General features: G+C 39.6%; 1 protein-coding gene across 4 annotated transcripts in view; it reads left to right on the forward strand.

Annotated features, from left to right (window-relative positions):
* Positions 1-6,531: 6,531 nt before the first annotated feature.
* Dmxl1 (Dmx like 1) overlaps positions 6,532-22,261 on the forward strand; it is a 131,476-nt gene continuing 115,746 nt past the window's right edge. For 2 of the 4 annotated variants that reach the window (XM_029471979.2, XM_029471981.2), the window contains exons 1-3: positions 6,532-7,088; positions 17,971-18,096; positions 21,482-21,553. In XM_029471979.2, the coding sequence (XP_029327839.1) occupies positions 7,002-7,088; positions 17,971-18,096; positions 21,482-21,553 (285 nt within the window). In that variant the 5' untranslated portion in view covers positions 6,532-7,001. The remainder of the gene's footprint in view (positions 7,089-17,970; positions 18,097-21,481; positions 21,554-22,261) is intronic. The other 2 variants (XM_021150434.3, XM_021150435.3) reach the window with 1 other exon arrangement.

The raw sequence follows: 22,261 nt of genomic DNA on the forward strand, positions 1-22,261 counted from the left end.
GAGGACAGGAGGCAACTTTCCAGAGTCAGTTCTTCTCACATCGTTGAGACAGGGTCTTGCTAATTCTGTTTTATAAGCTCTAGCTTAGCTAGCCTGTTAGCTTCGCCTGTCTCTGCTTCCTGCCCCTCAGCTCACTATAGAAGACCCGGGTCTGCAGATGCACACCACTGCATTCGGTCTTTTATGTGGGTCTGGGTTATCAAATTCAGTTGTCAGGTTTGCCCAGTTATTGATTTTACCCAGCTAATGCTGTGTGTGTGTGTGTGTGTGTGTGTGTGTGTGTGTGTGTGTGTGGCACAGAGGTTGACGTGCTGCATCTTCCTTGGTCACTCTCATTGTTTGAGACAAGGTCTCTGTCTGAATCTGGAGTTCTTTGATTCTACTAGGCTGGATGGCCACTCAGCCTCAGGGATCTAGCTCTCCATTCCCCGTCCCCATGCAGTGCTGAGATTCCAGACATGAACCAGGATGCCCATGTTCTGCGTGAGTGTTGGGGATTTCAATTTACTTCCTCATGCTTGCCCAGTGGGTACTGTACCAACTGAGCCATCTTCCCACACTCACAGTTTGACTTTTAGAGATTTTGCTGGCAGCGGCGATGAGACATGTACAGAATAATAAAAAAAAATTTTTTTTTAAAGACTTCCCTTTTAGAAACTATCTTCCTGTTTTATTTCTTGGAAAATAAAGAGGAAAACAGTACAATGTCATGCAGCACACAAGAAAAGGACAGAATTACACAATTCCACCTCACTAGAGGATAATTGACTTAACACTTATCTTTGACTAGTCGTGTTAGAAGGTGGGTCTGTGACCTTTGAGCAGAAAGAAGGTAGAGATGGTGAGAAAGCAAGATGTGAGCAGGCAGTGCTGTGTCCTAAGTCTGCAATAACAAGAGGGGGAAGGGAGGTGAGGGGCAAGGGAGCAATCTGCCTCCCCGCTCCCTCACTTCACTTACCCGGTCTTCCCAGAAGATGAGAGTTACTCAGAAGTTATAGGAGCCAAGAATAGACTCATGATTGAACAGAGCCACATTAAGCCAAGTTGTATGTTAGGACATGGTCTATGAGAGTTGTCAGCTTGCAGCCATTAAAGAAAAACAACAGGGAAGGAGAGCAAGATGGTTTAGCAGGTAAGGGGCTTGTAACAAAGTGTGAAGATAAGTCCAATCCCCAGTCCTCCATGGAAGAAGGAGAGACTCCACTCTTGCAAGTTGTCCTCTTGACTCCCACGTATGTGCCATTACCCCCTCTCCCATACACATAGCAAGCAAATCCATGTTTGAGGAAAGACAAACAAGCAAACAGAGAGCTATTGTTTTAGGCTATGCTCCTATACATACCTGGCCAAAGCTAAAAATCAAGTCAAAATGCTAACATTCCTCAAGCTGAGACTAAGCTACTCATGTGATCTGAGGAATAAGCATTAGGAAAAGAGGCAGCTTTTTAAAATAGGTAGATTTTACCTGGTATGATAATGAAGCTCCCTCTGCTTTAATACAAAGTTACCTGAAATAATCTGACGTTGCTTAATAGGTTAATTTTACTATTGTCCCATCTCCCTATCCTTATTTATAAGAAAATAACGGTGAAATAACCAATTTTGTTTTCAGATTTTGTGTCTATATTCTAATATTAACCACATTTTTTGGTATCATAACAAGCTCTCTTTCTCTCTTAAAATATTTATTTTTTATAATTCCATGTTTTATTAGATATTTTCTTCATTAAAATATTTATTTATGTATATGAGTACACTGTAGCTGTACAGATGATTGTGAGCCTTCAATGTGGTTGTTGGGAATTGAATTCAGGACCTCTGCTCACCCCGGCCCTGCTTGCTCTGGCCCAAAGATTTATTTATTATTATATCTAAGTACACTGTAGCTGTCTTCACACACACCAGAAGAGGATGTCAGATCTCATTACGGATGGTTGTGAGCCATCATGTGGATCCTGGTTTGAACTTAGGACCTTCAGAAGAACAGTCAGTGCTCTTAACCACTGAGCCACCTCTCCAGCCCCCCCTCTCTTTCTTTTTTAAGATAGGGTTTCTTTGTGTAGCTTTGGCTATTCTGGAACTCAATCTGTATACCAGGATGACCTTGGACTCACAGAGTCTGTCTGGCAACATAAAAATGACTATACATAGCTATGTTCTGATAATGCTAATTTGTGTAACTTTTAGAATTTTTCTTTTTCCTTCCTTCACTTTCTACCAGTCACTTCCTCCCAACCTCAATCCTCTCCGTCTGTCTCTGTGTCTCTCTCTGTGTTCCTCTGTGTCTCTGTCTCTGTCTCTGTCCCTGTCTCTGACTCTGTCTCTCTCTGTCTCTGCCCCATCTCTCTCTGTCTGTCTGTGTCTGTCTCTGTGTCTGTCTGTCTGTCTGTCTCTCTCTCTCTTTGTGTGTGTGTGTGTGTGTGTGTGTGTGTTCCTGGAGTTTGATCCTGGAGCCTTGTGGATGCTGGGTAAGGACTTTACCACCAAGCTACATCCTGCTGTTTTTAAGATGAAGTTTTGCTGAGTTGTCCAGGCTGGCCTCAAAGTCACTCTGTAGGCCAGACCAGCACTGAACTTATCATCATGCTCCTGCCTCAGCCCTGTGAGCAGTTGTGGTTAAGGAACTGAACCATCAGTCCTGGCTAAATTTCATAAATATCTGTGTGCCATGAAATATTATTCTTTTATTGATTTTTTTCAGCTATTTAAAAACTGTAAAAATCATTCTTAGGTCAAGGACTCTATAAAATCGAGGCAGACTGCATTTGTCCCATGGGCCACAGACTTACCCTAGTGCCTCGATCTAGTTAGGAAGTATTAGTGCCTAACGAGTTAAAGCATCTGTTCTGAGGTCACCTGGGGCTAGTGGCAGGGATGACATGAACACTTGTGTCTTCACTGTTCTTTGGCCACTGTACACAATGTGCCCCTCAGCTCACAAATCTAAGTGCAGTTTGGTAAGAATGCAGCTGTTGCCAAAGACTGCAGGATATAAACTTTCATAGGTGATTTCTACAGTAAAGCTTTTTGTTTGAATCTTTTCCCCAAATAAATGAGAGATCATAGCTAAAGCACTTTTTTTTTTTCATTGAAGTAGATAAAATTAAACAAAAACTAGCATTAAATGGTCTGAGTCATTCTGTAATTCAGACAGCGTGTTATGTGGGCGATTTACTACTAAAGAAAAAGCTTTATATCAATGCAAATTTAAGAGTTTAATTGAGGAAAAATATGGTTCTTAGGTTGGTATCCCTCAGAACCAGAAAAGGTCCAGAGAACCCTCCTCTAGCCTTAATGTTGGCAGAAAAGAGAACTCAGTTGCTTATACTTGGCCTGACTGGCTACAGGTCAGGATTTGCCTTATTGGAACAAGGTCTTATTAGTTGGTGGCCTGTGATCAGCTAAAGCTCACATGCTTGTGAACCTCTCAAACTCTTGTAGTCCTTAGCAAAACAGACGCTCCTGTGGGTAGACTTTCATTTTACTGTGTGTCAAGTTATGTTATCTACAGGTAACTGTGGTATGAAGACACCGTCGTAAAGTCAAGTTGAATGCAATTGAACACGAGGTTGTACTTCAGAATGCCAGCGCACTTTGTAGCCGCCCACTCCTGTAGACTTTCCTTTATTCTTCTTGGCGATTGGTTCTGGATACCAGACTTGACTGTTCTTGAACTCCTGATCCTTCTGCCTCAACCTGCCAACCGCAGGGTTTTAGGTGTGTGCCACCTTAACCTGGTTATAGCCATGTAAACTTTTGAATACTGATGGGGAGGAGCTGAGAACTCTTGTGGGAGCCTCAGATATCACTGAGAAATTAGATTAGGATGGAAAAATGTCTGGATAACCTAAGAACAGATACATCAACAGGTTAGATTTATTTAAAAATAAAAACAGCACAGAACATTTATTCGATGCTGGGTATGTGCCGCGATTGTTCTCATATAAATCTCATGACAATTCTATAAAAAAGTGACCACAGTCGATTCTATAGTTTAAGAAAGCAAAAGGAGAGTAAATGATATGTCTAAGAGACTAGGCAGGGACACTCCCAACTCAGGTAGACTGCCGCAAGAACTGCACACATGCTTAGAGAAGTTAAACAAAAACTAACAGAAGCACAGAGCTGAATACATGTCAAAACAAAGCAAAATGATGCTGATAATCAAATTAAGCATCCCATTTTTATAGATGAGGAATGGATCTTCAGAGTTAATAAACATATCCAAAGTCATATAGCTAGTTACTATGTGAATCAGGACTTTGTGTCCAGTTTCATATCTACCAACTCATGTAGTTTCTATTTATTGTATCACCTTAAATGTGCCTCAGAACAAAAACTAGGTACAAGAGAATAAGCAAATACGATGACAGTGGGCCAGCCACAAAATTGATGCACAACCCACACGAAACCATTCAAATTTTGGGCTAGAGCCTAAACACTAGCCTGCTCAGGGCCCTGACTTCATTTTCATGTACACTTCTCTCCCAGAGTTAACTTAAAGTTGCTTTAAATAAAATTTGAAGTGATAATTAGAAAACAAATTCAAGCACGCTTGGTGGCTGTATTCATTACTTTTCTCATTACTGGGACAAAACACGTGGGAAACGTGTGGTAAAGAGGGAAGGCTTGGTGGGTTTCTGCTTCACTATTTGAGGGGATACAGTTGGTCCATCAGGCAGGAAGGAAGCATCAGGTGGTTGGTGTCAAAAGACAGATGTAAATACTGCTGCTCCTCTTCCTTCTCCATCATATTTAGTCTGGACCCATGGTGTGGCTCTGTCTACATCTCTAATGGGTCTTCCTTCCTCAGTGAAATGCCTCAGGAAACGTCCTCACTGACATATTCAGAGATATGTCTCCCAGGTGATTCCTAGGGACTGCACTGTAGCTCAGCAGTTGGGTGCTTGCTTAGCAAGTGAGAGACCACAGAGTCAATTAGAAAAAGCCAACTTAGACTTCACAAACTTCAACAAAATACATTACATTTTGTCTTTTGTCTTCTTTCGAAAAGAGGTCTCATGTAGCCACAGCTGCCCAGCCTCAAGCTTTCTATGTAGCCAAGGCACTCCTGAATCCCCTGCCTTTACCTTCCAAGTGCTGGAACTACAGTATGTCGCTCCATGCCTGGCCTAGTGTTGTCCATTTACGAAAAGACTGGAATTTTGAACCCATTTTCATCTTCCTATTTTAAAAGGGGAGGTGGGTCTTAGAATATTTTTACATTTTGTTTGATTTTTGTTTTTCGAGATAGGGTTTTTCTGTCTGGCCCTGACTGTCCTGGAACTCACTCTGTAGACCAGACTGGCCTAGAACTCAGAGATCCACTTGCCTCTGCCTCTGGAGTGCTGGGATTAAAGGCACATGTCTGGTCTCGGTATTTTTTAATTGCAAAACAAAGTTAAATGTACATTGCAAATATCTTAGGAAAAGGAGATAAGTGGTACTAGTATTTTGTCTTCGAAATACTAGCTTTAAGTTTCTTGATTTATTTAGTTTCGAGACTGGTTCTCTTTCTGTAACCCATGCTGTTCTATCAACGTTCGCACTTAAGCCTATATTAATTTTTTTTTATTAAACTCCACCTGTACTTCATAAACTGGATAGTCCTGAAATTCTTTTCTGCACCCAAGCTCCAAATTCCGGTTTGGCTTCAACTGAAGTTTCTAATCTAGGCAAGCTCCTTAGGAGGCTGAAGGTGTCAGCGCCCGAGCTGTGTCTCTTCCGACCCTTCTCACCTCTGATAATACTATTGAAACAAAGTTCATAGTTATATTCATCTATTTGAAACTTTCTTGAACACTTTGCACTAAGCCTGTGCCGAACATTTGAGACAGAGAGGAATAGAACCGCCTGTCCCTAAGCCGGGAAGCCATTTGAGCAGATTTTTGTTAATAATAAGACGAAAAAAGTGTCAAAACATGGAAACTGGATCTCACCACTGGTACCTGACAATTCATTTTGAGATTGTTGGGTTCTTTTTCAAAAACAAAGTAGGACTGGTGGGTCATTATTATCGGCACTATTTTAAAATCTCGGTTGTTTATATTAGAAAATAAAGCATTACTATTACTGAAGAGCCTAAACCTTTCTAAATTATCTTACTTAGTGAGTTGGAAATGCGCAGAGAGAACCGCGACAAGGCTAAAAGAGGTTTCTAGGATCACTTTTACAGATTCCCTCGGGGCGCCGGTGTGTGTGTGTGGGGGGGGGGGAGCGGTGCATCTTGGGACTTGTAGTCATACCAGGAATAAGGGACCTGCACCTCCTCACAGTTGAACTTTCTGTCCTGTTAGGTTGATCCCTTACCCGAAGCACAGCTCGGTTACTTTTAGATAACTCCTGGGTCTTACAGTGTTTACGCCAGGCTCAAAATGAGTCTGGGCTCCTCCACAAGCCTCAAAGAGATTGGCTTTTCTTCAGGAAGGGGCGGAGCAGTAGGTACGTTTGCGCCTCGGGATTGGCTCACTCTCGACTAGAAAAGGCGTTGCTGCCGTGTGTCCCGCTGGCCATTCGGGAGCCGTGAAGGAAATCTCGCGATACTTTGGCGCAAGGGCCGGAGCCGCGTAGCGAGCGCTGGCAGCTGCTGAGGGCGGCGGGACCGCCGCTGGGCTGGGGCCGCTCTGGTGAAGAGCCGCGCGGACTGCCGCGCCTCTCGGGCTGTGCGGCCCACTGAGCCGGCTCGGGAGGATCGTGTGGACAGCTCGGTCCCCGCGGGCCGCGCCCCGGTGAGCGGACGCCCGCCGGCTTTTACCTGGGCGGCCGTGACAGGTGCAGAGCGAGCGCGGCGCCGCACTCGCTCCCCGGCCCGCCCCCCTCAGGCCTCGGCCGCCCGGCTCGGGATGAGCCGCGGGCCCCGACCGAGCGTCTGCTGCGGCTTCGGGCGCCTGGCACCGCCGCGGAGGAGCGGCCGCCGCCCCTAGGGGGAAGGCGCAGGGAGACGGCTGAGCACGGGCATGAGCTGGCCGCGGCGGCGGCTGCTGCGGGACTAGGACGCCGCCATGAACCTGCACCAGGTGCTGACCGGCGCGGTGAACCCCGGCGACCACTGCTTCGCGGTGGGCAGCGTCGGCGAGCAGCGCTTCACGGTGAGCGCGGCAGAGGCCGCACGGCCTCCGCTCCAGGCAGCGCGGTTTGGAGCTGAAAAAAAGAAAGAAAGAAAGAAAATGTTAGACTGACTTCTTCTGGCCAAAGTAGTTCCTCCAAAATGTTAGAAGAATCACGACTTGGGGGTTCGGGGGATCAGCGATGATTTTCCCGCTGCATAGGCCTGGAATGTGGAATTCATTTACATTCAGTAGTTCTTGGATTTGCTGCTGCTGCTTTTTTTTTCAGGTCAAGGTTCTAAGGTCAAGTCTTTGTAGTTAAAAGAGCGGGTGTCTTAAAATGGTTACTGATTATTAAGCTAGTCTAAATGACAATATAATGAAAACGGCGCATTGCTATTTATTTTCCCTTAAAAGTTCACCGATGAAAAACTTTGCCAAGAAAATAGTCTCCATTCATTCCTCACGTCCTTTGAGTTACTTAGGCCGGCCTTGTAGTCCTTGAAAAGTTTTGTTCGAGGTAATTCCTGAGGGTTTTACCTTTGCATCTTCAGCCTATCTCCTGTTTGCTAAGGGCAAGTTAAGATTTAGCCAGTGTGACTTGCTTGTCTTTTCTATTCTATTTCCAGCTGTTGGAAAAAAGATAGTCTCACATTTCTGCCTTCATGGGTTTACTGACACTTTTCCATCTTTGTTTAGCTTTTCTAATAATTTTAAGTCACAAGTCAGTAGTGGATGTCAGACCTCTCTAGTCTGAACATATTTATAATGCTGATGTGTTTAGCTACAACTTTTTTATTAAATGTAAATTTTAATTTTGTACAACTAAAACACAAACAGCTTAACATGCCCCAGACTTAGAGATCTTAATTTCTGTGTGTGTGTGTGTGTGTGGGTTTGAGAGAGAGAGAGACTTAGACTTTTGTTAGAATAAGCAATGCTCAGCATTTAATGTGCTTTAGGCATTTAATGCTTAGACTGTACTTTTAGAGTTATGCTAGCCTGTGACTTCCCAATGGAGTGGCACATGACACTAGCACTTGTCAAGATTCTAACTCTTGATGTTTGCCTAGTCTAAAATTCTCAGGGGAAGTGAGAGGAGGAGATCCGTCTTAGCATTTGTCACCCCATAGCTGGATATTGCTCTCTCTCCTTAAGGAAGGAAGCATTGCCAACGAGGCTTCACTGAATGTCTTTCCAGTGAGAGATTCTAGGATAATGATGTATTGTCATTTTCTGCCATCGCCTAAGCTTAATGAGAGCTTTCTCCAAGGCAAATAAATGCTAAGAACTTTTTAAAAAGGCATTCTGAATGCACATAAGGCAGTGTGGGTACTTCAAAGCATGTATAAATTGACAGCCCGTCTATACATCTACATGCATTAGTCTATAAAATATAAAACTTTGGCAAATTGCTTTCATGCTAGTTTTAGGAGCTAAGGGTTAAATAGCAGCCATATACCAGCATGTAACTTGTTGCCCACTTCTGTCTTTAAAGTTAGTTTTCCCTTAAAGCAAGCTGTGATGACCTTCCTCTAAGCTGGTTGCAGATTGCTTCTAGATAAGCATGTAATCACATAAGTTATACACACATTTATCTACACATTAGATACTTAAACACGTAATATAACTACATTAGTTTGGTATACAGATCCCAGGTCCCTTTAGTTCTGGCGACAGTTTAAAGATTATGGTCCTCTCTTTCCTCCTGCAGCCTCTGGAGTTCCATTGCAGCAAGTTCCGTGCGCTTCCTTTCCTGAATAAACGGGTGCAGCTCATATTTCTTTGCCTTGAAATTGCCCATTTTCTCCTTCATGTTTATGAACAGTCTGTTGTTCCTTCCTTGAGATTTGTTTTTAACCTTTTTTGGTTGAGTGTCAGTGATGGCACTGAGGATCAAATCAGGTCTCTGGCATTCATTCCAGTCAAGCATTTCGCCAAGCTCCACCCTCCCCTAGCTTTTGAATTTTTATTTTATTTTTATTTTTTTAGCAAGAACAAAATTAATGATACATAATGTCCAAAGGATTAAAATCTTCATGTTGCAGCTATACCTGAAGTATGGACGAGATTTTGCAGCCTCCCCTTGAAGGGTTCTTTCATCCTTGGCGGTGCTTCATGGTTTCTCTGAAGACGCGCCCGTGTTTGCAGTTCTTCCCTTTACACACTTGCAAGGAGTGCAATACCTGTGTTGAAGGATTTCCAAGATCAAGACTCTGGTTCCTGCTTAAAGTTTTGACGGACTTCAAATTGAATTTGAATGACAATTTTCATGTTTTAAAATGTGCAATTACTAATATAGGTTAGCATATCAGAACATTCAGTTTTTTTCCCTATTATGTCAAGTGCCATCACACTAGTTTGGATTTGCCCTTAGAAAGCTTCTAGTGGGCAATGACATGTGACTCCTGCTTTCGGAATTGCTTTATTTCATTAATAAGCTGCCTTGCTTTGCTTAAGTATCCTCAGTGGCTTCATTGTGAATGCCTAGACAGTTACTGAGGTAATAGTGATACTTTGTACTTGAGTCATAACCTGGTTTGCTTTGCTTAAGTATCCTCAGTGGCTTCACTGTGAGTGCCTAGACAGTTACTGAGGTAATAGTGATACTTTGTACTTGAGTCATAACCTGGTTTGCTTTGCTTAAGTATCCTCAGTGGCTTCACTGTGAGTGCCTAGACAGTTACTGAGGTAACAGTGATACTTTGTACTTGAGTCATAACCTGGTTTGCTTTGCTTAAGTATCCTCAGTGGCTTCACTGTGAGTGCCTAGACAGTTACTGAGGTAACAGTGATACTTTGTACTTGAGTCATAACCTGGTTTGCTTTGCTTAAGTATCCTCAGTGGCTTCACTGTGAGTGCCTAGACAGTTACTGAGGTAACAGTGATACTTTGTACTTGAGTCATAACCTGGTTTGCTTTGCTTAAGTATCCTCAGTGGCTTCACTGTGAGTGCCTAGACAGTTACTGAGGTAACAGTGATACTTTGTACTTGAGTCATAACCTGGTTTGCTTTGCTTAAGTATCCTCAGTGGCTTCACTGTGAGTGCCTAGACAGTTACTGAGGTAACAGTGATACTTTGTACTTGAGTCATAACCTGGTTTGCTTTGCTTAAGTATCCTCAGTGGCTTCACTGTGAGTGCCTAGACAGTTACTGAGGTAACAGTGATACTTTGTACTTGAGTCATAACCTGGTTTGCTTTGCTTAAGTATCCTCAGTGGCTTCACTGTGAGTGCCTAGACAGTTACTGAGGTAACAGTGATACTTTGTACTTGAGTCATAACCTGGTTTGCTTTGCTTAAGTATCCTCAGTGGCTTCACTGTGAGTGCCTAGACAGTTACTGAGGTAATAGTGATACTTTGTACTTGAGTCATAACCTGGTTTGCTTTGAAGCATGGTTCTTTATAGTTAGAGTGCTTTGGGGTTTGTTTGCCTGCTTTTGTTTTTGTTTACTTTTTAAAATTTTGCTTTTGTTTTTATTCTAAGGATCAAGCCAGTGGGCCTTATGCATATGCTTACCTGCCATGGAAGCTTTCTATTACTGAACTCTATCCTTAACACTGCTTTCACTTTTCCTTTTGAGGCAGGGCTTTGCCACACTGCCCAGGACTCCAGCACACAGACACACATGCATGTACACACACATACACACACACACACACAATTTGCTGATTAGCTGGGGCCATAGGTCATTAGTTGTTTATTTATTTTTTTTTTTTTTTTTGAGCAAGTTCTCTATTAACATCTTTTTGGGGGGGGTGGGGTTTTGAGACAGGGTTTCTCTGTATAGCCCTGGCTGTCCTGGAGCTCACTTTGTAGACCAGGCTGGCCTTGAACTCAGAAATCCGCCTGCCTCTGCCTCCCAAGTGCTGGGATCAAAGGCGTGCGCCACCACGCCCGGCCATCTACATTTTTTAAATCATCTTTTAATGGAACTCTGTTTGTGTTAGTTATGTGAAATGTCAACTCTTAATTAAATTAAGGTTATAATTCATTGTATCTAATTCATATTAGTTTGTATTAGAAAGTACTTTATAAATAGTGGTTGATTTGATGAGTGGGTACAGAAGCTTATTGCAAGGCAGTTAATAATTGCTTTAATAATTTAGATTTGATTCTCAATATAATATTTTTACTAAAAGTTCTTGAAATTTTAACACAGTTCATTTGTTACACACTTTATCATCAACATAAAGTGAGGAATTAGAGGAGACACTGGTGTCTTAGTCAGGGTTTCTATTCTTGCACAAACTTAATGACCAAGAAGCACGTTGGGGAGGAAAGGGTTTATTTATTCAGCTTACATTTCCACATTGCTCTTCATCTCTAAAGGAAGTCAGAACTGGAACTCAAGCAAGTCAGAAATCAGGAGCTGATGCAGAGGCCATGGAGGGATGTTACTTACTGGCTTGCTTCTCCTGGCTTGCTCCGCTTGCTTTCTTATAGAACCCAAGACTACCAGCCCAGGGATGGTCCCACCCACAATAGGCCCTCTCCCCTTGATCACTAATTGAGAAAATGCCCCACAGCTGGATCTCATGGAGGCATTTCCTCAACTGAAGCTCTTTTATCTGTGATAACTCCAGCCTGTGTCAAGTTGACACACAAAACCGAACAGTACAGTTGGCCCTTTGTCAACTGACACACAAACACATCACTATTAAACCTCAACCCTTACTTTCTTATTTATCCCCAAGATCTAAATAACTTTAAAAGTCCCACAGTCTTTACATATTAAAAGTTTAATCTCTTTAAAATATCTTTTAAAATTCAAAGTCTTTTAACTGTGGGCTCCACTAAAATACTTTCTTCCTTCAAAAGGGAAAAATATAAGGGTACAGTCATAATCAAAAGAAAATTAAACTCCAACTGTCTAATGTCTGGGATTCACTCATGATCTTCTAGGCTCCAGCTGCCTGTACTCCACTGCTGCTGCTGTTCTTGGTGGTCATCTCATGGTACTGGCATCTCCAAAACACAGCTGTCTTCCACTGTAAGGAGGCTTCAGCAATAGCCTCTCAGGCTTTTTTCATGGTGCCAAGCCTCAGTTTCTTTGCATGACCCCTTCAGTTCTGGGCCATCAGTGGCAACTGAGGCCGCACCTTCACCAGTGGCCTTCTGTGGCCTCTCAAGGTGCTCAGCTTTAGCTGTTCTTCATGACCCCTTCATGTCTTCAAACCCAGTGCCACCTGGGTGACTCTTACACATTACCAAGTCCAGCCACAGCACAAGGTACAACCTTGGCTATCTCTGGAGCACAGCCTCTGTCCTCTCAGAAAACACTTCCCAGAAGATGTCACCTAAATGATGCTGGTCTCTTTTTAACCCTGATAATTTCTTAGCTCCAGCTAATCAGCATCAGTAATCCCAGTAAAGTTTTCTCTTTAGTAGTTCTGGTATCTTGTTAATCACATCTGATTCTTCAGTCCTGGCTAACTAAAACCACAGATTCTTCACAATCAAAATAGCAACAGCTCTGATAAGAGTCTTTAATCTTCCCTTTGAAATTTAACAAGCCAGGCACTGTTCTCAACATTATCTTCCAAGCTCCTACACAACATCCCACAGAATACTTAAACACCTAATGTATCTTCTAGCCCAAAAGTTCCAAAGTCTTTCTACAGTCCTCCCCAAAACATGGTCAGGTTGTCACAGGAATATCCCACTCCTGGTACTAATTTGTCTTAGGGTTTCTATTCCTGCACAAACATGACCAAGAAGCACGTTGGGGAGGAAAGGGTTTATTTGTTCAGCTTACATTTCCACATTGCTCTTCATCACTAAAGGAAGTCAGAACTGGAACTCAAGCAGGTCAGGAAGCAGGAGCTGATGCAGAGGCCATGGAGGGATGTTACTTACTGGCTTGCTTCTCCTGGCTTGCTTCTGACTTGCTCAGCTTGCTTTCTTATAGAATCCAAGACTACCAGCCCAGGGATGGTACCACCCACAATGGGCCCTCCCTCCCTTGATCACTAATTGAGAAAATGCCCCACAGCTGGATCTCATGGAGAAGCACTTCCTCTACTGAAGCTCCTTTCTCTGTAATAACTTCAGCCTGTGTCAGGTTGACACACAAAACCAGTTGGTACACTAGGTACATTGGGCCAAAACTCTTTTCCTTGTTTACAGTCATGCTTATCTCATTCCTTTTGTGATATTCTGTGAGTGTTCTAATCTTGACCTATTAATAGCTTTTGTTTTTTGGAGGGAGAAAATGCTCAGTTTACAAGACACAGTGATTTAAAAAGAGACACCATTAATTAGAATCTAGACGTCCTAATATTTTCTGTAGAATACTGACATAAAATAAAATAAAACAATACTTTTTCTTTTGTAAATTCATCCATACTTAGTGCTGACAATGTGCTTTAAAAGAAATTCGAAGGAAGTTAAAGTTTTTAAATTTTTGTTTCATTTTATTTATGTATATATGCGGCATATGTATTATATAGTCTACGGACAATTTGTGGGAAATTTGTTTACTGATAATTGAACTCAAGAGTTCTGGGGATTGAACTTATGGGTCATCGGGTTTGGTAGCAAGTACCTTTACTCTCTGAGCTATCTTGGTGATTCAAGGACATTAATTTTCAAGAGACAGAAAGATTGTGCAAATATTTAGGATTGTCTTATTCTATGGAGGGAAAGCAAATATTTTATAGCATCAGACATTCTTTAATAGACACAGTGCTCATAGCAAAGGGGATCTGGATTATAAATTGAAAACAGCAACTATGGTTCTAAAGAGGGCTTGGTAGGGAGACTAAAATAAGTGTTTTCTTATTCCCAATTTTCTGTGATAGTAGATCATTCTTTGTTTTATTTTAGGGATGCTTTATCAATGGTAGTATGATTGCTGTATTGGGAAGATAGAAACGTTTTATGAATGGTGTGTGTGTGTTTGTGTAGGGTTGTACTCTAGTGTTTGTGGGTGGGAGATTATAGAAGGGGAAAGTTTGCTTTGAACCTATCTGAAGGAAGAGAAAACTGTTATAATAAGTGGGGGCTTTGTTTTAAAGTTTTATTTTTTATCAGTTACTGTGTTTTTTAGGAATAAGTACACTTAATAAAAATCATTAAAATAATACTAATTTTCAATATTATGTTTAAAAAAGAGAGAATAAGTATTGATTACAACATAATCATTTAACCAGAACATACTCTAAGAAAGAAAATTTTTTAGCATATACCTGTTAAGGATTGATTAAAATAAAAAGTTCATGAAAACGAATTCCAAGCCTTTTAGAGACTCCAGTTTCCAGTTAGAAGAGTGATTGTTTTTTTTACAATGTTGGATATAGTTTTGAAATTTAGAATATTCCAGGTTACTTGTCAGACTTGGAAGGTTTGAATGTTTTTGTGATTGAAGCTTCCTGGTGCAGAGGACTTCGTTCTTCCTGTGAGTCGCGTCCTGTATTCTCTCAGAGTTAGTAACTAATGCTGCCTGTGTCTGCTGGGAAGGCTTCCAGCTGAGGGCCTTCATTGGTTAGGAACAGAGTATTTGGGGCTTTGTTTGTTTTCCTTTTTGAGACTGGACTTGGCTATATAGCACAGGCTTACCTCTAATCTCAGATACCCAAGTGCTGGGATTATTATATATACCATTCTCCTGACTTGGTTATAGATCTAACAGAAGTAGTTGGTATACCGATTGAAATATACAAATATTTTGCGACACTATTTGATTACCCAACACGGTGTTAGAATAGACTTTGTATAAATTTATATACTAAAAAACAAACAAAAAAACAAAGAACAAGCCAGGCAGTGCTGGCACACTTTAACCAAAGCACTTGGGAGGTAGAGACAGGTCGATTACTGAGTTCAAGGCCAGCCTGGTCTACAGAGTGAGTTGCAGGGCTATATAGAGAAACTCTGTCTTACAAAACAAAACAAAATAAAGTCTTGAAAAGTACAAAACAAAAAACTATCTCCAAATTAAAACATGGCATTGTTTCCACTTTCCACAAAAATTGGAAAACATAGCAGCAACAGAATTAATGTGCTTTTTCTTTGAGAAATGACATCTCCTTATTTTGGGCCTAGAACTTAAAGTAGGTGTATGTATATGTGAGTGAGATTAATGCTAGAGAATGAAACCAGGGCTTCTTGCATGCAAGGGCATCATTACCTCTGATTACTCTCTCTGCTCTTATATTACCTAGCAGTTGACTTGTGATTGTGGAATTCATACCACTTTTGTGCTAAAGAATGTGAAAACTAGACCTTCAGCCTTGTCCTTATTATTTAGTGTGGTTATTTTTAGATAGCTACATCTTATAATTTAGATAATTTGACATGAGTTAGTTTAATAATACTCCTTGTTGACAACATTTTTTTTTTAACTTTCTTGAACCTTCTTGTTTTCTTGAGTCTAACCAAATCCAATACACTTCATCTTTTCTTTGTTCCTGTTTTTCGCTGCTCTTGGTTGGCTCTTGAGCACTCCTACATAATATAAATAAAACTGGAAGATGCAATCATACTTGCCAACTTTATATGGGACGGAAAAGCTTCCCAGGAATCTGCCCACCCATCTATCTGTTCATTTGTTTTATCTCAGGTCCTGAAACCTCCCACCCCAACATTCTGTTACTCATATAAACATCCACCTGGAATTTTTATTTTATTATTTTATTTTATTTTTGTCTCTATAGAATGGATGATGTACTCTGTCCTGAGTGTCCCAGGTTAAATTCTTTCTCAGTGCTCCTGATTTTATCTTTTCAAGTTCTGTGTGGAACCTTGGTCCTTTATTATCTACCTCTTTTTCTTGGAATTTCTAAGACATGCTTAAAACTTTCATCTTAAAAAATCCAATATTTTCTGGTAGACCATAATCACACCAGAGTAAACAATGTTTTCTCTATGTTGCTTTCTCTTTACATTTGTCAGTTCACCATTCTCTTGTTTTCCTTAGCTTAGTTATAACTCATACTTTTTCCCCTTCCCCCCTCCTCTTTTTTCTCTTCTTTCTTCTATTCATTCACAATGTTCTTTTTTTTTTTTTTTTTTTTGGTTTTTCGAGACAGGGTTTCTCTGTGTACTTTGGCTGTCCTGGAACTCACTCTGTAGACCAGGCTGGCCTCGAACTCAGAAATCCGCCTGCCTCTGCCTCCCGAGTGCTGGGATTAAAGGCGTGCGCCACCAACGCCCGGCTGTTCTTTTTAAGTGTTCTTTTAGGGTGATAATTCGGCCTTGGTCTTCCATTCTGTATACACTTCCTGAGTATATTAACTTCAGTGGTGAGAAACCTGTCTTAGAATTCCATACTGATAAATTGAAATGATCCTTGGATTTTTCACTTAAAGGTTTCACAAATACTCAAATTCATTGTTTAGACTCAGTTTCCCACTTTGTTTTTGTTTGTTTCCCTATATCAATTACCTTTTGAAAATAGTTGCAAGTTCTGTCTGCCTGTCTTTTTCTTTTTTTCTCTTTTTTTGAGACCAGGCTGGCCTCAGACTCAGAGATCCTTCTGCTTCTTCCCTTGTGCTGGGACTGAAGGCATGTGCCACTGCCACCCAGCCCTAGCTGGTTTTCTAAGCTTGAGGCTCGGTAGAATCATCAGCACCTCCTCCAACTTTGTTTTTCAAGTCCTGTTGAGTCTGCCTCCTAAGTAGTTTTCAGATCTCTTCATTTGTCTTTATCTCTACTCCCTCAATGAAATAGCCCTTTAACCTATGTCCTTGAGTGCAGTTATGCGTATCTTCAGTTTAATGCTGCCAGAGCAGAAGGCAAGTTAAGATAAGTGTGACCTCTTTGGGTATTTAAATGTCTCTAGTCTCCTGCCAGTTTTCCTGTAGAACTGCCTTCTTAAACTTGAGGTGTATCTATAATATTCACAATTTGCACAGTAGGAATCCTAAATACTTTGTTTCTCTTACATCCAAATACTTTGGCAGATTTATTCAAACAACTTTTTCAACTCCTGCTTTTGTGGAAAAGGTCTTAATATTTATCTGCTCCTCATTCCTTAGGCCTTAGAGTAGAAGTCTCTAGTCAGATTAGTCTGTTCCTCCTGTAATTAATTATTTAATTTTGAGTCAAGGTCTTTTTATATAATCCTGACTGGCCTGGAACTCACTATGTTGATCAAGCTGGCCTCAAACTCATTGAGATTCTGCCTCTGCCTCCCGAGTGATGGAATTAAATGTATGTGTCACCACCCATGGCCCCTATGTTTTTATTTTTAAACTGTAGCCTAGTTCTTTATTTCTGATATCCTTTGTCATTGCATTCCCAAGCAACTGGAGAGGTAGGGAGTAGTAAATACATGAGAATAAGTAAGAAAAAGAGAGAGCCTGGGATGGAATCAACTGCTCTAAAGACTAAGCATGTTTATGGTCAGATGGTCCTTCTTAAGAACAGGTTCGTGCATCTTTGGATTGTATAGTGTTAGATATGTTTGATGTTAAGTGGAAAAAAGAACAGAAGGAAGAGCAATGAAAGGCGAGGGAAGGAAACAGACAGAAGTGCCTGAGATGGATTTATAGAAGGATAATCACGTAGGGTATTTTCATAGTAAGGAAGGAGTTAGGGACTTTATTGCAAGCGTAGTAGGAAACTAAAATTTAAGCAGTGATTATAACTTGATTCAGTAAACTTCTTCAGAAGTCATTTGTGGGGGGGTGTTGAAAACAGAGACAGGGATTTAAGCAATTGGATTGTTAACAGTAGGACAACAGACAGATGATTTTGTTACAAATAGGGATGAGGACATTCAACGAAGATGAAAGAAATGCATATGATGAATTTCAGATGGGGTTGGTTTGTAGTTGAGTTATATATAGGAAGGAAAGAAAATAGTTGTAACAAAGGCTGTCTCAGAAGCAGTTAAAATTTATGTTTTAAACAATGTGTAATACCAGTTTTTTACATATTTTTTGAAATGTTTATCATTTATATTTTACCTTTTAGGCCTATGCATCTGGATGTGACATTGTAATACTGGGAAGTAATTTTGAAAGATTACAGATCATCCCAGGCGCTAAGCATGGAAATATTCAAGTGGGATGTGTAGACTGTTCAATGCAACAAGGCAAGGTAATCTTGTGGTAACGTGCAGATTTTTATCAGAATAATCTTTGAAATATCTACCTCCGAGACCCTTCTAAGGACAAAGCCACACATTTCTTTGGCTCTCCAAGATGAATTTTGGAGAATGTCAGGAATTCTGGTGGTGATTTGTTGTTTGAAAATATTTATTTTTATTTTATGTGTGTGCCTGAGTGTATTTATGTAGATTCTGTGGGGGTGGGGTGGTAGGGGTGGGGCACAAGCATGGATGTCAGAAGAGGGTTTGGATCACCTGGACCTGGACTTCACAGGTGGTTGTGAGCTGCCTGACCTGGATTCTGGGAAGCAGACCTAGGCCCTTTACAACAGTAGCAAGTACTCTTAATTGCTGAGCCATCTCTTCACCTGGTTTTGACTTTTGAGACAAGGTCACACTGTAACCTAGCTTGTCCTAGAAATCACAGTGCAGCCCAGGCTAGCCTTGAACTTTCTGCAGTCCTACTGTCTGTCTCTTGAATGTTGAGATTATAGGCATAAACCATTATACCCAGTTAGGAGCTCCATTTTTGTGTAATTTTAAGATGTAGTATAATCTTTACTAAATGAGATAGACACACAATACTTATTATTTATAAACATACCGAAAGCTTATTGTTTTGGCATTGGAATACAAGTTGATATAAAACTAAAATCTCTTGTGATGTTAGTTTCCTTAAAATGGAAAAAATAGTATTATTATCAAAAGACAAATCATTTGGTAGTCATTATTTGTAGGTAGATTTTATTCTAGTAACTTATAGAAAACAGAAAGGGTACATAAACTAAAATATGGAATTAAAAACTGTTAGAACTCTGTATATGAAAAGTAAAAAATAGTAAATTGAATAAATAATACAATAAATAAATAGAAAAAAATAACAGCAAATACAACACAGCATAGTTCTTGTTGATCAGTTTAACTATATCTGTGTGGAGTATCCTGCTCGGCGTCATACTAGGCAGCATACATTCCTAAAAATAGCACCGAGTAAGTATAGCCGATTAGGCTTAGTTACTTGGTTTTTGAGACAGGATCTCCCTAACTTGGAGCTTGCTTTGTAGACCAGGTGGCCTTGAGCTCACAGATTGTCTGCCTTTGCCTCCTTAGTGCTGGGATTAAAGGCATGCATCACCATGTTAGGTACTTAATGATACTATTGATAAAAGATGTTTGTGTCAGTCTTTATCTGTTTGTTGTACTTCCATTGTCTTTTGTCACTTTATAGGTCTTCTTTTCAGTGCAGTTGCAAATATCTCTCATATATATATCTGCCTCTTGTTTAGGCCTTGACATGTTCTTCTTTTTAGGATTCTAAAACTACTGTGAGGATTTTTTTTTTCATGGTTTTAGTGTTTGCTCTTCTAGCTCTTTAGTTCTGTAATCTTTTGTTATTATTAAAAACTTACTTAAATATCATCCAGATTCATAGAGCTAAGTAATGTTGGAAATGTGATAGCTTCCAGCAAAAGCTTTTCATGAAGATTCACTAAATTATACAGTTATCTAGGTTAGGAGGAAGTAATTTGGTTTTATGATTAAACTAATAAAAGGTAAGTTTTCTTATTAATAGGTAGTGCTATGATCAAAGCTCTTTTTTCTTAAAGTATTAGGAAACCAGGCATGATGGCACATATCTGTAGTCCTAGCTTACTCGGGAGACCTAAGCAGGAGGGTTTCTTGAGTTCAGGAGTTCTGTGCTGTAGTATGCTGAGCCCATCTTGTATCTGGACTAAATTTGATATCCATCTGGTGGCCTCCTAGGAATAGGGATCACAGGGTTACTTAAGGATAGGTGAATAGGTCTATAAAGAATCAGGAAGAAAATTTTTAGGTTCTGGTACTAAGGTACTTCTGACTGTCTTTAAGAAAGAAAACACTATTTGATATCAGCAACATTTATCATTAACATTTTTTCTTTGTATAACCACCAAATTAGTCTGAGAAACTGTACCTGTATATTTCTTGTTGTTTTTTTCAGCTTCAAAACTTCTTATTATCTTGGGGAAAAGAATCATAGATCAGCATCAGATACATAGTTAAGACCCTATCTCAAAAACAAAACAAAAGTTTTGGAAAAATTCAAATTGTTCACAATGGCATGAATCATTGTATAATAAGGCTCAGACCTATCTTTTAGTCTTATGTTCATCATTCTGTTACAAAGAACACTTCTAGCTAAGGTGGTCATGAGTCACCTGTAAATAACTGTGTTAATAATATGCCTTCATTTTAAAATTGGATGAATACTTAATTAATTCTCAAAACCAACTCATACTTCGAGCCCAGTATTTCTTAGCTCAACACAGTGCAGCTGATTTGTATATTCTATAAACTCAGTTCATTTAGCATACTTATTTTGAATTTTTGTATATGTAATATCCTCATCTCTTTCTTTCCATTAGAACATATTGTTCTTTTATTTAACTCTACATTTTTTTTTTTTTTTAAATCTGGCTGGCTTGGAACTATGTAGACCAGATAGGCCCTGAACTCACAGAGATCAGCCTGCCTCCACCATGCCCAGCTGACTGCCTTATTTATTTATTTATTTGTTTATTTACTTATTTGTTACCTGTTTGGTTTAACTTTTGTTTTTGAGATAGGGTCTTAACTGTGTATCTGATGCTGATCTATGATTCTTTTCCCCTATTCTTCTAAATTCTGAGATGGCAGGTTTATGCCATCATGTCTAGTTGATTTCTAATATTTTGATGGTTTCATTCAAGCTATTGTAGTTGCTGATTTACAAGAAGGAATTAAATATGTACCTCATTTTCAGGATACTGTGTAAGTATCTCTGTGTAAGAGCCCTGGGTTCAAATTACGTGTTCCTGCCCTCCACAAAATAAAAAATGAAAAAGGAAGAAATTTCAAAAACATAAATGTTAAGAATTGTACTCGTTGTGTTGATAAAGAATGGGTCTTATTTTATTTTTATTGAGTTAAATTATTTGTTGGGAAAATTAGGAACTCCAACGATAGATAACCTTAAAACTCATTTTAAAATCATGTCAGATTTTGTATTTGGCAAAGACTGTATTTACATGCTTCCTCTATGAGGGAAATAGTTGTCATTATTCATTACATGCTAAGCATTTCATGACTGTTCTTTTCATTTCTTGACCATAGGACTATTCAAAAGATGGTGATATGTGTATTATAAATGCAGATAGAGAAGTCTCTGAGTGTGCATAAAAAAGGTAGCAGTGCTGGGGTTCTAGCACCATGTGATGTCTTCTAGATTGACATTCCTAAATACTGATGGGTGAAATCATATGTTTGCATATTTTAAATGTAAACTGCAATAGTTATCTCACTTGTTCTTTTGATCTATAGGTATTTTAAATTTATATTTGTTTTTCTTTTTAAAAGATTGCAGCATCCTATGGAAACGTTATCTCTGTTTTTGAACCAGTCAGTTTGCCGAAAAAAAGGAAAAACTTGGTCAGTATTTTATTATTTTTCTTTTAGGAATTGAAATAGATCTAGTATAAAAGAATCAAAATGACCATACTAAGTATAAGTTATAAGTCCATACTATAAGTTATGACCTATAATTGAAGACACATGTTAAGTTCAATTTTCATATTAAAATATAATTAAATTTTTTATTAGAATTGAATTAGATTAAATTTTGTCAACAAAATATAAACTGTTTAGTTTTCCTTCTAACAGTTTTATTTGATAACATATAAAGTGTCAATAACTTAAAGTTTGGAAGTTACTTTATTGCTACTGTCAGAAACCATTGTTGAGCCAAGTGGCACCTTATTTTTTGGTCTATACAGCAATCTTAAGTTTTCTGCCTTTTCAAATGTTTATTCATACAGTTACATGATTTGTTTTCAGTCTTACAACATTTTTAGGACTTTCTTTTTTGCTTTTATTATATAATATAGTTGCTGTCAGATGAATAAATGCTGTTCTTTATAAGGAAAGTATATAAGAAATTAGAAAGTTTGTTAACTAGTGGTTTATAAATATTGGGAGTATGTACTTAGAGTTCATGTGTTTTAGTGCTCTTGAGTATAACAGGTCGTAGTCTTTTCCATGTCTTTGTAGTCACCATGAAGATTAAACCAGGGATTCCTAAGCCACATGGAAGCATCAGCATGGGAACTGGAGGGATAGGCTTAGAAATTGGAGAACTGC

The sequence above is a fragment of the Mus caroli genome, unplaced genomic scaffold (genome assembly GCF_978045245.1).
Source record: "Mus caroli unplaced genomic scaffold, Mus_caroli_1 scaffold_19, whole genome shotgun sequence".
In the NCBI taxonomy this organism is placed as follows: Eukaryota; Metazoa; Chordata; class Mammalia; order Rodentia; family Muridae; genus Mus; species Mus caroli.